The sequence below is a fragment of the Typopeltis vanoorti genome, chromosome 11 (genome assembly GCF_054136105.1).
Source record: "Typopeltis vanoorti isolate ZY-2024b chromosome 11, IOZ_Tvanoo_1.0, whole genome shotgun sequence".
Lineage (NCBI taxonomy): Eukaryota > Metazoa > Arthropoda > Arachnida > Uropygi > Thelyphonidae > Typopeltis > Typopeltis vanoorti.
In genome coordinates, this window is record NC_143559.1 from 117,138,105 (window position 1) to 117,154,040 (window position 15,936).

General features: G+C 34.5%; 1 protein-coding gene across 1 annotated transcript in view; it reads right to left on the minus strand.

Moving 5' to 3' along the window:
• LOC150101977 (ATP-binding cassette sub-family D member 2-like) overlaps positions 1-15,936 on the minus strand; it is a 225,299-nt gene that overhangs the window by 41,412 nt on the left and 167,951 nt on the right. Inside the window, exon 7 of the mRNA XM_090400540.1 lies at positions 4,563-4,708. Within this exon, the coding sequence (XP_090256666.1) occupies positions 4,563-4,708 (146 nt within the window). The remainder of the gene's footprint in view (positions 1-4,562; positions 4,709-15,936) is intronic.

The following is a 15,936-nucleotide window of genomic DNA, read 5'->3' on the forward strand; positions in this document are numbered from 1 at the left end:
CACAAAATCCATGCAGAGAGATTTCTTCTGAAGAATCTCGATCAAGTTCTTTTAAATGTTTATAAACTTTGAGAGCTTTTTGTTTAATAAGATGTCCATCCAAAAGAATTTTCTTTTGAGTGCAATTTTCTATCCAAATCATTAGAGATTTCTCCATTTTTTCTATTAGAATATCGCGTACACAAGCAACGTGCTTTGCACTAACCAGTGACCCAGCAATAAACACTTTCTCGGATTTTATGTTCATTTTGTTTGATTGTTCGAATTGTTGATTCATTTAAATTCAGAGTCCTTGCAACAACTCCTGGTTTTTCTGCAATTTTCACCCGATCCAAGATTTTAATTTTTTTCTTCGAGACAAATTAATTTCCTCTTCAATGTTGGTTTTTTCCCTTTTGTTGCAGTTTTAGTGGCCATTACAATAAAAATAAACTTTTACATAAAAAATAAAAGGCATTACATATTGTATGTAACTCACCAGAAAATAAACTGCTCAGCTTGAGAATAAATAACACACTTATGATTTTTAATGCGTTTTCCTGGCAGAAAACGAAGACAATTTTCAACAATAAACTTTATAGAGTAAACTCTAGATGGCGAACCTATGGCACTCGTGCCAGGGGTGGCACATCTGAGAATTTTGCTAGCACATCAACGATTTACAAGTGATATCCTTTTATACGCTTATAAATTATTCAACTTTTTTTTTTTAATTATTACAATACATACAAGTTGAATTTTGTTTTACACGAGAGAGCAGCTATGAAGGCATGCATATGATTGGTGCAGTATTAACAAAAGATCTCGCAAGACAAAGGCAACCAACAAGTGTTGAGCTGAAATGCTAATTATCTTCAGTCGAATTCCATAACATCTGAAACTGTCATATCAACATCACTATTAGTTTTAACACATTCACGACAGGATGTCATTTATCGTTCCGACGGAACTTTTCATTACCGGCTGGCTCAACTCACACAAAGTTTCAAACCTTGGTGGAATTTTATAGCTGCTTGTTTGCGTTCGAGATGGCAGATGAACTCACACGCTCATTATATGGAGTGTTTCAATTCTTGGTAGAATTTTATTTGAAGTTAGCCTTTGTGATCTGTCATAATAACATCAAGAATTTCAAATGCAATAAAACAAACACTTATTTCGTAAATGAAAAATTGGACAATAGTTTTTAGTTAGATACTGTGTTGCAGTGTAACATATGGTTTTGCTCAAGTCTATACAGCATAGTTTCTGTGAGAGAAGGACATGTGATTCATTAGTTAGCACCATTTTTATTCCAGCTGTCTCTAATTGCACTATTTGTTGAGAATTACACAGACTGCAAAAGCCTCTGTATAGTACCTTATTCAGAGATACAATAAAACTAAATTCGATACTTATAACTACTTGCGCAATACGGGGCAGACACAAATTTAACGAAGATAAAATTTGATTTTTAAGTGGCGCGGTGAAAAATATATGAAAAAAAAAAAAAAATACAGGGTTACTAGAAATTGTAGACCGTGTTATATCAAAACTGCGTTGAACAAGGGTTGCTGCAATTTGTAGACCACATTATATCGAAACCGCGTTGTATAAGTACGCCGTTATACGAGGGTTACCTGTACTTATTATTTATGGAGAGTTTTAAGACTTCTTGAATTGCTCCAGATTGAATTTGAACAATGAGTTAACCATTTTAGGACACTGGATTAACCCCCCAACTGGCCATGACATCTATAGCCGTTCAGATAAATCTGGATACAATTCTGAAACATGGTTGAATAACATGGATAAGAAGCGCAATTTGATCTCGCTATTTCATTCACCTCGGCCGGTAGGGAGGTTAAAAACTTGGGAAATTGAAATACTGATCTGCATTAATTAATCATTTCATCCCCCACCACCACCACAAGTTAAAACAAATTCTGATAGTGTGAGCAGCTACATGCTAAGATAGATGTGATCACATCTATATTAGCATGGAGCACATATCCTGTCATTGGGCAAGTAATTCTTTGAGTAAATTAAATCTAGCTGTTAGTAATAAAAATAACTAACACTGGGTTTGTTGATTGTAAAGATTTGATACCAATAGTCACCTACTAGTTTCGCCACGTAAACTAGTGGCTTCATCTGAGTTTGGATGAACATACAAATATAAATATAAACAACAAGCTTCAATTATGAATCAGTACATTACTAAAAAAATACTGAACATGTAGGAACTGTTACACAAATACAACAGAAACATGTGGAGCATGAATGCTGGCAGATGGTCAGTCATTGTTCAGCAGGTGCATCCAATAGTTACCAGAGAAATTAAACTCTGATGTGTGACTTCCAAATGTCACACAGAATCATCCCTTGGTTTCTGTTTAGAGTACCTTGTGAGTAGATTACCACCTACAAATCTTAAACCGTCAATTTGGAAATATGTAGACGACATATTCATAATATGAAAACACAGTGTAGTTGAGTTATATGATTTTCTGGCATCTATTAACTCCTTCCACCATAAAATCAAATTCACCTTAGAACCTGAGAATGAAGGAAAATTACCTTTTCTAGGCATTTTAATTATGAAACAAGCAGATGAAAGCATTTCTCTTAGTATGTACCGTAAGGTCGTTATCTACATTTCTCCTTGTTGCACCATATTTTGCAAAATATAAGAGATGAAGGAACATTAACAGAAGAATTACATTCTATTCTCCAACTATTGATCAGCAATGGATACCCTAAAAAAAATAATACTCTCTAATCCCTCTCTACAACAAATCCATGACATTCATTAGAAAACTTCAATTTCCATCCCTTTTTGTTGGCAAACTTTTGCAAAAAATTGCTAATCCCCTAAAATCTCATGATATTAGAGTAGCCTTCAAACCAATTATGACAGTACAAAATCTGTTATGCTCACTCAAGGACACAACTCCTTCAACAAACATCCTAGAGTTTACAACATTTCATATTCTTGTGGCCTTAATTACATAGGACAAACTCAAGAAGTTTAGAAATAAAACAAAAGGAACATATTGGAGATGTCATCAACAACAACAACAGAGAGAACAGTTCAGGGTTGGCATTCCATTTCTCCAACACTCACCACAACACTGAATGGGATAAGAGCTCCATGCCATACATAGAAGACTATAGCTTTCAACAACATAAAAAAGGCTACAGTGGTAATCCACTCACAAGGTACCCTAAACAGAAACCAAGGGATGATTCTGTGTGACATTTGGAAGTCACTCATCAAATCTCTAAACACATCAGAGTTTAATTTCTCTGCTAACTATCGGATGCACCTGCTGAACAATAACTGACCATGTGCCAGCATTCATGCTCCACATGTTTCTGTTGTATTTGTGTAACAGTTCCTACACATTCAGTATTTTTTTAGTAATGTACTGATTTGTAATCAAAGCTTGTTGTTTATTTACATTTGTGAGTTCATCCAAACTCAGATGAAGCCACTGGTTTACATGGCGAAACTAGTAGTATCAAATCTTTAAGACCAATAAACCCAGTGTTAGTTATTTTTATTACATTAGTTTTCTGGTTGGAATAACATACTTATCATGAACTAGCTGTTAGTATTATAATTGAGGATGAAATTAATTATTCATTCTGAACTTTTTTTTCAGTTAAACAGTAAAGTGCAAGAACATGTCATTTAAAAGAAGTGTAGAAAAGTTAACTAGACAGGATATAAAAAACTTGAAATTCCAAGAATATTAGATATTTGGATCTGATTCATATACCTCAGGTTAGGTCAGCCCAGGATCATTTTTGATATAATCTAACTACTATAAGAAGCTGAATATGAGAACAAATCTTAACATTTTCACTAACATTCATTTACTCAAAGAGTAAATGAATCTTAGATTCAAGTGTTCATATCTCATTCTGCTCAGCAGGTGTCAAGATGGCATTTCGAAAAAAGCTCAGTGAATTTTATGCACTGAGCCAGTAATTCATGTCCAAGGATAACTTAGGTGAATCTATTAGACTAATCACTTGATAATAAATGAACAGAATGTAAGGGTAACCTCTTCCACAGCTTGATGATCATCCTAATATTTTTCAACTATTAGATGGGACAATCTTTCTGGAAACATTACATGACAAACTTGAGATTCCTATTCCTACATATGTGATTGAGTAAATGACCAATTTCCTAGCTAGTCATTATTCCTTACATGCTCAGATTTTTGTTTCCTGTAAAATTATGTAAAGGATAAATTAAACACAAAGTGAGTTCAGTCTAGGAGTTAAAAGAAAAAAAGTAGAGAAGCAGTAACTAAAGTTACTCCAAAAATGTTGGATGATACATAGTAAGACTTGAATTATGTGTTAGATGTATGCTAAGCTGTAAACAGATGTTTGTAGCTTAGCTGGACAGCTAAGCTACAAACATCTGTGCTTTCTTCTGTGCAAACCTTGTATAGACTATAATATACAATGTAATTTAAATTTTGCTATACAAATGTATTTTCTTTAAAATTCTACAATTTATTAATGATAAAAAAATTATAGGAATTAGTATTATTAACAAGCACCTTTGTGGAATGTAAAACATTTGATCAGTAGATGGCCGCTCTAATCTTCCTCCATAGAGTGGCCACAGACCTCGTAAAATCCTAAATAAGGAACTTTTGCCACATCCATTAGGTCCAGTTATAAGGAGATGCATATTGGATGTCATCTGAAATACATATCACTAATTTTCACTTTAATTAAAATTAATTAATAATAAAGAACTGACTAAATTATATAATAAAAGAATAACTCTTTGTATTAAATTTCTAATAAAGATAAGATATAAATTTTCTAGCATTCTTGATGGTCACTCGTTCAAGCTCAGGAATATCATCCTCAACACTTTCTTTTTCTTTTAACATCCTCTGATGTTTTGCTTTGACTTCCTCCCCAAAGTCTTCATTATCATTATAGTATTGAAGATGACTGACAATAGATGCAAATGCTTCACAGTTTCTGATGTAGTTCACATCTAATGGATGTAATTTTTCACTATCAGTGCATATTCATGATTGAATGCTTAAAACCAGAATGAGCAAAACAGTTTTGAATGGTCTTATTGTTTATTTCTTGCCAATGGATATAAATTGTATTGCTTGTAAAAGATGAACTTTTGCTCAGACCTCCTCCGCAATTATCAAGAACTAATGCAATTTTTCTTCATTTCTATTGTAATTCCATATTCCTAACTCATAACCAATTCTTAAAAAAATTCAGATATCATCCATGCATTTTTATTCGCATGGTACTGAAGTGGTAAGCGCTCTCCATTCTAGTCCCTTTAAAAGCATTGAGGTCTGGCCCTGATTCCAATAACTAACAGCTTTCATTCACTAGTTCCTGACATATTTGAACAACATAACACTGTTTACATGATCTATTGCTTTTAATGATTCAAACAGTGTAGCATGTTTATAACACAGGGAGCAATAACTAGCAAGATAAAACAGCCCTATTTTGTCAGCATTGCAGATGTCATCAGCATCAAATTTTTGAATCAAGATTACCTAATTTTTTTTAACACTCCATGTGGTAGAGGTTACTGGCTGGCTCAATTCAACAGCATTGTGTCCCAAATAAACAAAGGAAATTCATGTTATATTCTCATTTGTTTTTATTTTTCTAGACTTGAACAACGAATTTCATAAACAAGAAATGAGCCATGTGCTTGGGGGGGGGGGACACTATCTGCATGACAAACATGGCATCAGAGCATTAAATCCCAGTGATTAGGTGAGGCAAAATACAGGAAGCAAACAGATATAAAATGGAAATTGCCAGTACCTTTGCCAGGAGGTACTTAATTCACTACAAACAGGTGTGATACATAGAGGAAAAAACATAACTGTATTCTATTCTATTTAGAGATAGCTGTGTACATTATCATCATCAAATCGAAGCTGATTTAGTTCTTTCCCATTTACCATAATTCCTCTATTTTTCCAATCCAGTTTTTTTTCCAGTTTTTTAAAAAATTTCTTCTATGGCTACTGAAACTAATTTAGGTGAAATGACATCTCTCTGTTTAACTACCTTTTTATAGGAAATTTCATATCTGTTCCTGATTTTAAAGATGCAGTTGAATTGTTTTATACATGACTAAGTATATCAATGTAAATTTTTGTCAATTCATTGATTTGTAAGGGCTTCTAAAATAGCTACTGTTGAAAATGAATTAAATGCTTTTCGAAATCAATAAATGCCAAACCTAAGGATTTTTGGTATTGATTTGTCTTTTCAATTATCTGTCTTAATATATGTATTATTATTATTATTACGTGACACCTCCAGGAAGTACAAAGACTTATCAAGGGAGGGCATCTAGTCTACAACGCTCTGTCTCCACCAACTACCATTAACTGCAACTACACCAATGCCATCTTCATATATATATATATATATATATAAAAGCAATAGTGCTGTACTTTTTTTTCTGAATCCTGCTTGTTCTGAAGGTTGACAAAAATCTAGACTGTTCCTTGTATTTTGTCTAATGAAGGATTCATTAACAACAGAAAGGAGATTGATAGAGCAGTAATTTTTAATATCTTATCTGTCTCCCTTTTTAGAAACTATAATAAGGATAGTATCCAACTCTTTTGTATTCTGTCTTAAACACGATGTATAAATTTTACTTAACATAGTAATGACTAGTACACCACCCGCTTTCAGAACTTCTATTGGCCAACTCATCTTCACCTGGTGTCTTTCCATTATTCATGCCAGACTTTGCATATTGAACTTTTTTTAACACCTCTAGGCATATTTCTTCCTCTTCCATTTGGGATATTACATTTTTGTTTTCACATTGGTTTAAGTCTTGGAAATCACCACTTGTCATAAAACGATTCTTTTCTTCTTATGATAGTTCTTTGTCTTTAATTAGTACTCCATCTTCATCTTTAAGGGTTATTAATTTATTTTGTCCTATGGACAAGTCTTTTCTCACTCCTTTTAGACTCATATTGTCTTCAATTGTAATTCTAATTATCCTTGTTCTGAGTTTCTAATTTCTAATTGGTAAATTAATAGAGAGTCTTTTGCTTTTATTAAGTCTCTGTCTTTCCCATCCAGTCCATTTTTTCAATTGCTGCTAGATGTGCATCTCTTACACCTACTTTAACAGAGAAGTCTTCCATCAAGATTGTAAAGAATGTATCATTGCTATTTATGTTTCATAAAATACGTGCATTTCCCCCTCTGTGTGGTCTGAAGTTGGTGCATAAACGTGTATAATTCTTAATTTATAGGTCTGTTTTAAGACCTTAAGGTAGAGTTCTGAAATCTTGTGTTTATGGCAATTTTATTTCCTGTATTTATATATATATCAGTTGAGCAATGTATTGAAGAATGCATCCGAGAAATTCAATACTATAGGAGTGAAGCCTCAGCTTTGTCATCACATGTACTCTCTTCAACTGACCCACAAAATGCTTCACAAATGAGACTAAGTGTTATGGGATAAATCGGAACTATTACACCATTGCTTTGATACAACAGAGAGAAAAATCTGGGAGTCTTTGGAAATGGCATTGGATCCTAAACATCTAAATATTAACTCAATTCCAGTGTTCTTGTCTGAATACATCCTAGCCATCAATAGCCAAACACGTGCATGAGAATGCATAAACAAACACAACTTACTGAACAATGCATCATACAATTAGAAATATTTTAAAATAACATCAGTCTCTTTTATAACTGTATGATGGTTGTCTCCTTTGTTAGTCTTTACTGTTTTGTCTACTAGTTTGTATGTTTATATTTAAAGAAATCTTGTGCAATTAGAATGAAACATTGTTTTGTTAATTAAAATAAATGTTATCTTATTCCAGTGTTCTGTCTTATAAACTGATATATAACAGTCTCACACATAATTAAACCTGAAACAAATAAGCACAAAATTAGCCATTCTTAAATGCATGTCATTTATTAAATATGAGCTTGATTACCTCTCAGTTATACTTGAGGGTTATGCAATTAATTAAATACAGATATTATACTACAAAATTTGATCAAAAATTTCCAGACATAGTGCAATATTAAGTCCAAATTGCCAGGAAAGCACATGACTGACTAGATTCTTAAAAAAAAAAAAAAAAAAAAAAAAAAAAAAAAAAAAAAAAATGGAGGGGAATTCTCTTTCAATTAAGGCATAACTCAATCAATGTAAGAAGTATAAACAGAAAATGTTTGGAAATGGCAGATGAATTAAAGAAATATCATGTCGATATAACTGGTGTGTTACCAAAACAAGACAAGAAATAGGTAAGATTCTTTTAAATAATTATAAGACATCAGAGTCAGAATAATAATCAGGGAAAGAAAGGAGTATGTAGAGCATTAAACAAAAAGATTCTTCGATGGCAGAATTCAAGCACAGCGATGTGAGCAAACACCAAAATGGAAAATTGGACAAAGTCACTTATTTGTGCATATGGTCTCCATGAAAAGTTCTACTAAGGAAGAAGTGGAGGAATTTTAAGTCCTTAGAGAAAGCAGCTCATAGGAAGAAAACAAAACAAACAAACAAAAAAGTTGGTCTGTCTCCAACAAGGAATGTTTTAGGAAGATTTGGAAATAAGACCAAAGCTAGTAATAATGATGAGTATCTGTTGGATTTCTGTTCAAGACATGAATTAGTCCTTACTAATAGCATGCTTCAACATAAAGACATGCACAGTTTGACAAGGAGAGAAAACACAAGAAACAAGGAAGCTTTATGGATTACGAGCAAGTTATTGCTGATAGCAATTTCCTCATGCTGGTTCAGGAGAGAAAAATTATATATGGAATTTGAAACAGAAAGTGATCACCGTTTAGTTCAGTTACACTGAAAAAAATTGGTCAACCAATTTCTAGAGATGAACTATTGACTAATATATAATTATTCAGAAAAAATTTGTGTTTGAAAAATAAGAACAAAACCTTGGAGATTCAATGCAGACTATAAAGAAAACATTAATGATTCAAGCAAAAAAGACATGTTGTAAAGGTCTCTGCAAGGACAGAAAAATCAGTACTTCATGGTGGAATCAAGAATAAAGAAGCAGTCCTGGGAAAAAAAAAAATCTAAAAAGTGCAGGTAACCCAAGCATGTGCTCTGAAAAAATACAGAGAAAAATATAAGAAAGTAAAATGGTGTGTAAAAATACTTAAACAATAGTCAGAGGAAGTTAGTAGTTTTACCAAAGCATTTCCAATGATAATATTACTCCAAATTAGTCATCATTTGACAGAACTTCAATACTGTCAGATTTTATATTTTGTTCTTCTAAAGCGTCTGTCACTGCATCAATCTACCTTGATCTTCATCTGTGTCTTTTATTCTGCCATTCTAGCATAAAATACCTGCCTTGCTCATCTTCCTCCCTCCCATTTTATGTAAGTGACCATACTACCCCAGATTACTTGTAGGTAAGCTTATGTTTGGTTTAGATATTTTAATTTTTCAGGAAATGACAACATATACTAAAATATTAATTAAAAAACTTTAATCAATACCTTTCTATATTTTGGCAATGTTACATTGCCATCATCATGGATCACAAAAAACAATTATATGTGCACTCAGGCACTAACACTGAAGTCAGGCCTAGAGTCCTAAACCATGCCCCCTAGTGGGCTAAATTGGGTTGTCTTGGCCGTTGGGCTAACAATTTTAAAATCGTAGCTTCCCAAATTTGGGGAAGTCTCATGCACCCAAATGTGTTGAGGTTTGGAGAGTGTTTTTAGAGATGAGGAAAATTCGATGAATAGTCTTTCATACTTGTATTTGCTATGGTGTAATAAAATGGCCTTCTTCCAGCATATCCTGTGGTGGGTGACCATGCCTCTTGCAGTTGCAAACTGTCCTATTACAGCCAAACAGGCAGGACAGCCAACATCGGGATATCCAAACAATATCCAAACACGACTACTAAAGCATGTCCTGAGTAGCTGTATTGGTGGACCAAGATGTAGTCGTGTTTGGATATCCTGATGTTTGGCTGTAATAGGACGGTTTGCAATTGCAAGAGGCCTGGTATACTCCAAGTAGGTCTAGGGGGAAGTGGCTGGTCTTTGGTGAAGCAGATAAGAGATGCCAATTTCTTATTTGGTTTGTAAGTAGGTCATATTTTTTTAGGATTTTTTGTTCATTTTATGTACCCTGAATATATGGAATGGTGATAGATTTTGAGTAATCTCTGCTTTGGGGGGGGGAGAGAGGTTGTAGTTACATGGTTTTAATATTTTATAGATTTTCTGGGGATTATAGCCATTGGCTAAGAAAGTGTTAGGGATATGGTCAAGTTCAGTAGTTAGGGCACTGTTATCTGAACTGATTAATTTTGCCCTGTTATACAGGATTTTATAATCCTATATTATTAGGAAGGCAGGTGGTGTTATTGCTAGTCAATGTATCTACCTGTATGTGCAGGTTTTCTGTAAATGGAGAATGCTAGGGATCTGTCAGGCTGGCATGTAATCAGATTATCTAAGAATAGGAGATGTTTATTAAATTTTCCAAAGTAAACCGGATCCTGGGGCGTTGATTGTTCATGTGTGGTAAGAAATTGTGGAATGTAATGTATCCAGGACATGCAGCCAAATGGAGAACATATCATCCACAAAGCCAGATAGTGGGTTTATGCAGGGGTGGAGAGAGAATGGAGAAGCCATGGCAGTCACCCTCTCTATCTGTCTGGAGAATTTTCCTTGCCAAACATTAAAGTGAGCTGAGTTATTTATGTGTGAACGTGTGTTGCAAGTATATTGTGTGAGCACTTTGGCTAAATGTTTGGCTAATTTGTATGTGAGTGAATCAATACCATCCACAATGGAGGGGTAATAGTACATCCTGTTTGTAGATTTTTGGTAATCCATATATCTGGGGGGGGGGGGGGTATCTAGAGTTATAAGGTTTTAGTCTGTTTGTAACCTCCACAGACCAAGAGGTAACTTTTTTAAGGAACCTATAGAGTGTTCCGATTCATGTGTTGGTGGGATCATATTTTATATGGAGGTAGGCAGAACGATCTAAAAGTAAACAGGCAAGCTTACCTAAGTAATCTGATTGGTTTAAAACATCGCATTTCCCTTATCCATTTTGGCGATTATTATTCTGTTGTTGCTTTATCTCTTGCAGAGCTTCAAATTCTTTTTATGTTAGGTTGCTTTTTGGTGGTTGAGCTTGGGTAAGAAGACTTGCTACATCTAGTCTGATGTTGTTGGCAATATGGTTGGGAAGGCTGCAGATACCTCTTTCCACTCATAATTTTCTCTGCTAGAATTTTCTTAGGTGCTATTACAAAGTTATGGCCATGTGCGAGTGTGCTAATTGCTTCAGGCTTCATGGTAACAGAATCAACCTCCCAACATGGTAATAAACCTACTGGGAGGGTGATAAAGTTTGGAAGCTGAGTTTTTTTTGTAGACTTTCAAATTTCTTAATGTGCCTACATCATATTCTTTGAAATTCTTTGTCTGCTGAAGCATTCAAGATGTCAGAAAGGATCATCCAAAGTTGACATTCAGGGTGGCAGCAAGTTTCTCCTAGCCAACACCAATGAAACTATCCACGCACTAGAAGCAAAGCTTGCTGTTCTTGATTTTTGTTTTACAATACTCAATTAGAGTATCTGAGGCTGTGGGATTATTTTCCTCTGGTAGTTTTTCCCCTCACAAATATGAAACCAAATCCATCTGGTTGTAGTGCTGTATGCAATATAAAGAAACAACCTAGAATTTGGATAACTTGAGTTCTTGGTTATGCCCAAACGAGGAGACTTAAAGTCTCCTAATTTCAGCATAATAATCCTCTTCTTAAGAAGAGGATTATTATGTGTTTAATGACAATTCACTTGCCTTTTTTTTCATTTCCTAAAATTAAGTACATAGAACTTTCTTGGCCCTAACTTTGGAAAATCAGCATACAACTAATTTCCACCTCTCACTATCACTATGGTTGAGGTCCATTCTATGGATAATTATTAAACTTAAAAAAAAATATATTTAGAAAAAAAATTTAGGGTTCATAAATCATTCTAATCCCACTGAGATGGTTATAAAAACTTAATGCATCATCATCAAATTCCTGACATGTACCCTCAAGGGGTGTACAGGATATGATAGTACTACATGAAAAATTTACATCATTACTAACTTCCTATCTACAATTTTCCTCCAAATCAGTCTGTTACTTGTCAAGACTCCAACATTATCAGATCTTATATTTCTATTGTCTAAGGCACTTTGTACTGTATCAATCCACCTATATCTAAACTGGCAGAGAACACTTGTTTTGCTAATCTTTCCTTGCCCATTCTGTTTAAGTGACCATACCACCTGAGATTAGCTCTGCTAATGCATTCCTGGTTGCTGACAATGTCAAGTTCTTTCCTAATATCCTCGTTTTTAGTATGATATTGCCATTGATGCCATCTGTTCACACCTATAATCTTTCTCAGGACTCTCATACCTGCGGTCTCTAGTCTTTGGTCAATCATTTTACTTCTGACCTGCCTCTCAGATCCATAAGTTAAAACTGGTTTGAACACTGTCTTGTATACAGCTAATTTAGTGTTCCGACTAATTTCTCTCTTATTCATTATGAATTTATTCAATTGACTGTCTACCATACCAGCTTTGTTGATTCTGTTGTCTATTTCTATATTTAATTTACCATCTTCAGTAAATATCGTGCCTAAGTAGCTGAAATCAACACAGTTCATATTTTCAACAATTCTACCTATTTTAATTGTCTTTTTGTCTTTTTAATGCTGACCTTCATACCATATCTATTACAACAGTTATTCAATTTAGTCAGGGAATCTTGCAAACTTGTAGCAGATTTATTTAGAAGTATAACATCGTCCGCATAAAGCAAAGAGCTGACATTAACATCTCCAATTTTGATATCATGTTTAATACCACTTTCCTTCATAATGTGATCCATATAGATAATGAATAACAGAGAGGATAATGTACACCATTGTCTCACACCAGATTTAACATTAAACCATCTTCCTGTACTTCCTTCACTTCTAACTGCTGATTTACAACTCAAATAAAGACTAACTATTGCTTGATATAATGCCCCATTGAAACCATATAACTGTAACGTATTGAATAGCTTCTCTCTTGGCAACTTGTCATATGCCTTTTCCAGATCGACAAAACTTAAATACAGATCTTTGTAATATTCTGATGCTTTCTCAACTATTTGTCGTAAAGTCACAATTTGATTCTGACAGGCTCTATTTGGACTGAATCCAGCTTGTTCTTCACCAAGCTTTTCTTCCACAATTTTCTCCACCATTTCTCAAGCATACGTAGAGATCTTGCCAGGAACACTCAGTAGGGAAATACCTCTGTAATTCTCACGTTCAGTTTTATTTCCCTTTTTATATATGGGTACTATCAGAGCTCTACTCCAATCATCAGGAATTCATCCCTCTGTCCTGGCTTTCTGAACTATGCAGTGCAGTCACTGTAAGACTTTTATACCACCATACTTCAGCATTTCTGGTCGAATATCATCTACTCCTGCTGCCTTTCCACATTTCAAGTCTTTGATGGCTTTTTCTACTTCAAGTATGGATACATATTCCTGACCGTATACCTGTTGAGTGTTTTTTTACCACTGTGCTATCACTGCTTGTTTCATTTAGCAATTTTTCAAAGTAATTACTCCATACTTCAAGGATATCTTTTTTCTCCTATTTTCATGTCACCGTTATCATCTCTAACTGCTTTTACAGCACTCTTTCCTCCATTTCTAAGCTTCTTCAACAACCTTCAGAATATCTTACCACCTTCTTGATATTTATTTTCTATGTTCTTGCCAAAGTCCTCCCATGACTGTTGTTTAGCTAGTTTTACACAGTGATTCACTTTCTTACATTTGTCTCTGTATTCTCTAAGAGCAAAATCTGACTTATTGCCAGGAACTTTTGATATGCTTTCTTCTTTTCCTTCACTGCCTTTTCAACTTCCTGTGTCCACCATGGAGTTCTGATTTTTCTATCCTTGCAGACAACCTCACCAAATGCCTCTCTGGCTGAATCAATCAGGGTTTTCTTCAAGGCTTGCCACTGAATCTCCAAGGTTTGGTTCCTGTTCTCAAACTCTTTCATTTTTTCTTCAATTATCTTTGTGTATTTTAGTCTACAATTCACATCTGAGAGCTGCCCAACTTTTATTCGCTTTAAAACTTTCTTACATGTTATTCTTTTCAATATGAAATTCAATTTTATCCTGCTCAAGACTAAATAGTGATCACTTCCAATTTCAAATCCTCTGTACACGCTGGTGTCCTGCACCAGGGAGAAAACATCACTATCAACAATAACATATTCAATGAGACTTTTCTTATTCCTTGCCTCTTCTCTCCATGTGAATTTGTGCACATTTTTATGTTGGAACATGGTGTTAGTAAATAACCAGTACATGTCCTGAGCAGAAATCCAACAGGTATTTGCCATTATAATTAGCTTTGCTCTTTTCTCCAAATTTTCCCAAAATATTTTTGTTTGGTATTTAGATCCCCAACAAGGACCAACTTTTCCTTTTTCATTGTGTCAGTTGCTTTTTCTAAAGCATCAAAAAATTCCTCCACTTCTACCTTAATAGAACCTTCTGTGGGACTATAGGCACAAAAAAGTCCCGTTGTCCAATTCCCCATTCTGATATTTGTCCACATCACTCTACTTGAGACTGCCTGCCATTCAAGAAGATTAGCGTCGCATTTTGCGTTGAATACTATGACTACTCCTTTTCCTTGATTGTCATTTCTTGAATATAACATTTTGTACTTTTTGCTCAGAAAGATCTCACCAGTTTTTGTCTTTTTTGTTTCACTCACCCCTATTATGTCGACCTGGTACTTATCTAATTCTTCAGCTAGCTCCATTTCTTTGCCATTTAGGCTTCTTATGTTGATAGTACCGAACTTTAACTCTGGTGATGTTGAGTTGGGGTGTGCTTTCAGATTTGTTCCAGTAGCTGACTTTTCGCGCTGGTTCCCTTGCAAAAACAATGGGTACCTTGTTTAACCGGGTGATGCCCCAGCCGGCATGAAATTTTGTCATGTTGTACCATCATTTTGTATATTGTTTTAAGCCAATAAGAATACAATTTGGTTGGCTAAATCCCAAATTGCCAGCCCATCCTCGTTCGTTCAGTATCCAAGTAGATACCTAATAGGTTGCACCATGAGAAGGTGAGGATTGGACATTAGGTCAGAAGTCCTGGTCGGCTCTCCGCATTCATTTAAAGGCTATGTCGAGGTCTCCTCTCAGTTATACAGCTTTGACCCTTAAGCACTCCAAAAACTTACTGCATTATTACGAAATGATAGAATTCAAATCCTGTGGAGCCATGTGATGATCTCCTTAATAAACTACGAATTTAAAATATGGGATTTCACAAAAGAATGATTATATTTTGAAAGTCAATATTTTCGAACACAAGTGATGATAGTTATGTAATCTAAGAAAGTTACTGAGATACTTAGGATTGCACACAAACACATGCAATTTAAGGTAAACAGAAATACTGAGATACTAATGTCTACAAGAGCCTCCATAGTCACTCAGTATAGACAAAGTCCTTTGGTCAGAAAGACCTGGGTTCAATTCTCATCAATGACGTGAGGCCTTTATCTGGTCTGTCTCGACTAAAGGTGTGACTTTCAAGCTCACCTTTAGTCGAAGTGAACTTGGAAACTGTGGTTTTTCGTCCCTCAGAATAGGCAAACTGGCCCTGTGAACACAGCAGCTATGAATACTTATGGCAACATTTAAATAGAATACAAGCTTTCTTTATGAAAACCTTTATTATTACAAAAATATGCATAACCAAAGAAATTGTGTAATTTCTATTCTAGAGTGATGATGAAAAGTTTATTTTTCA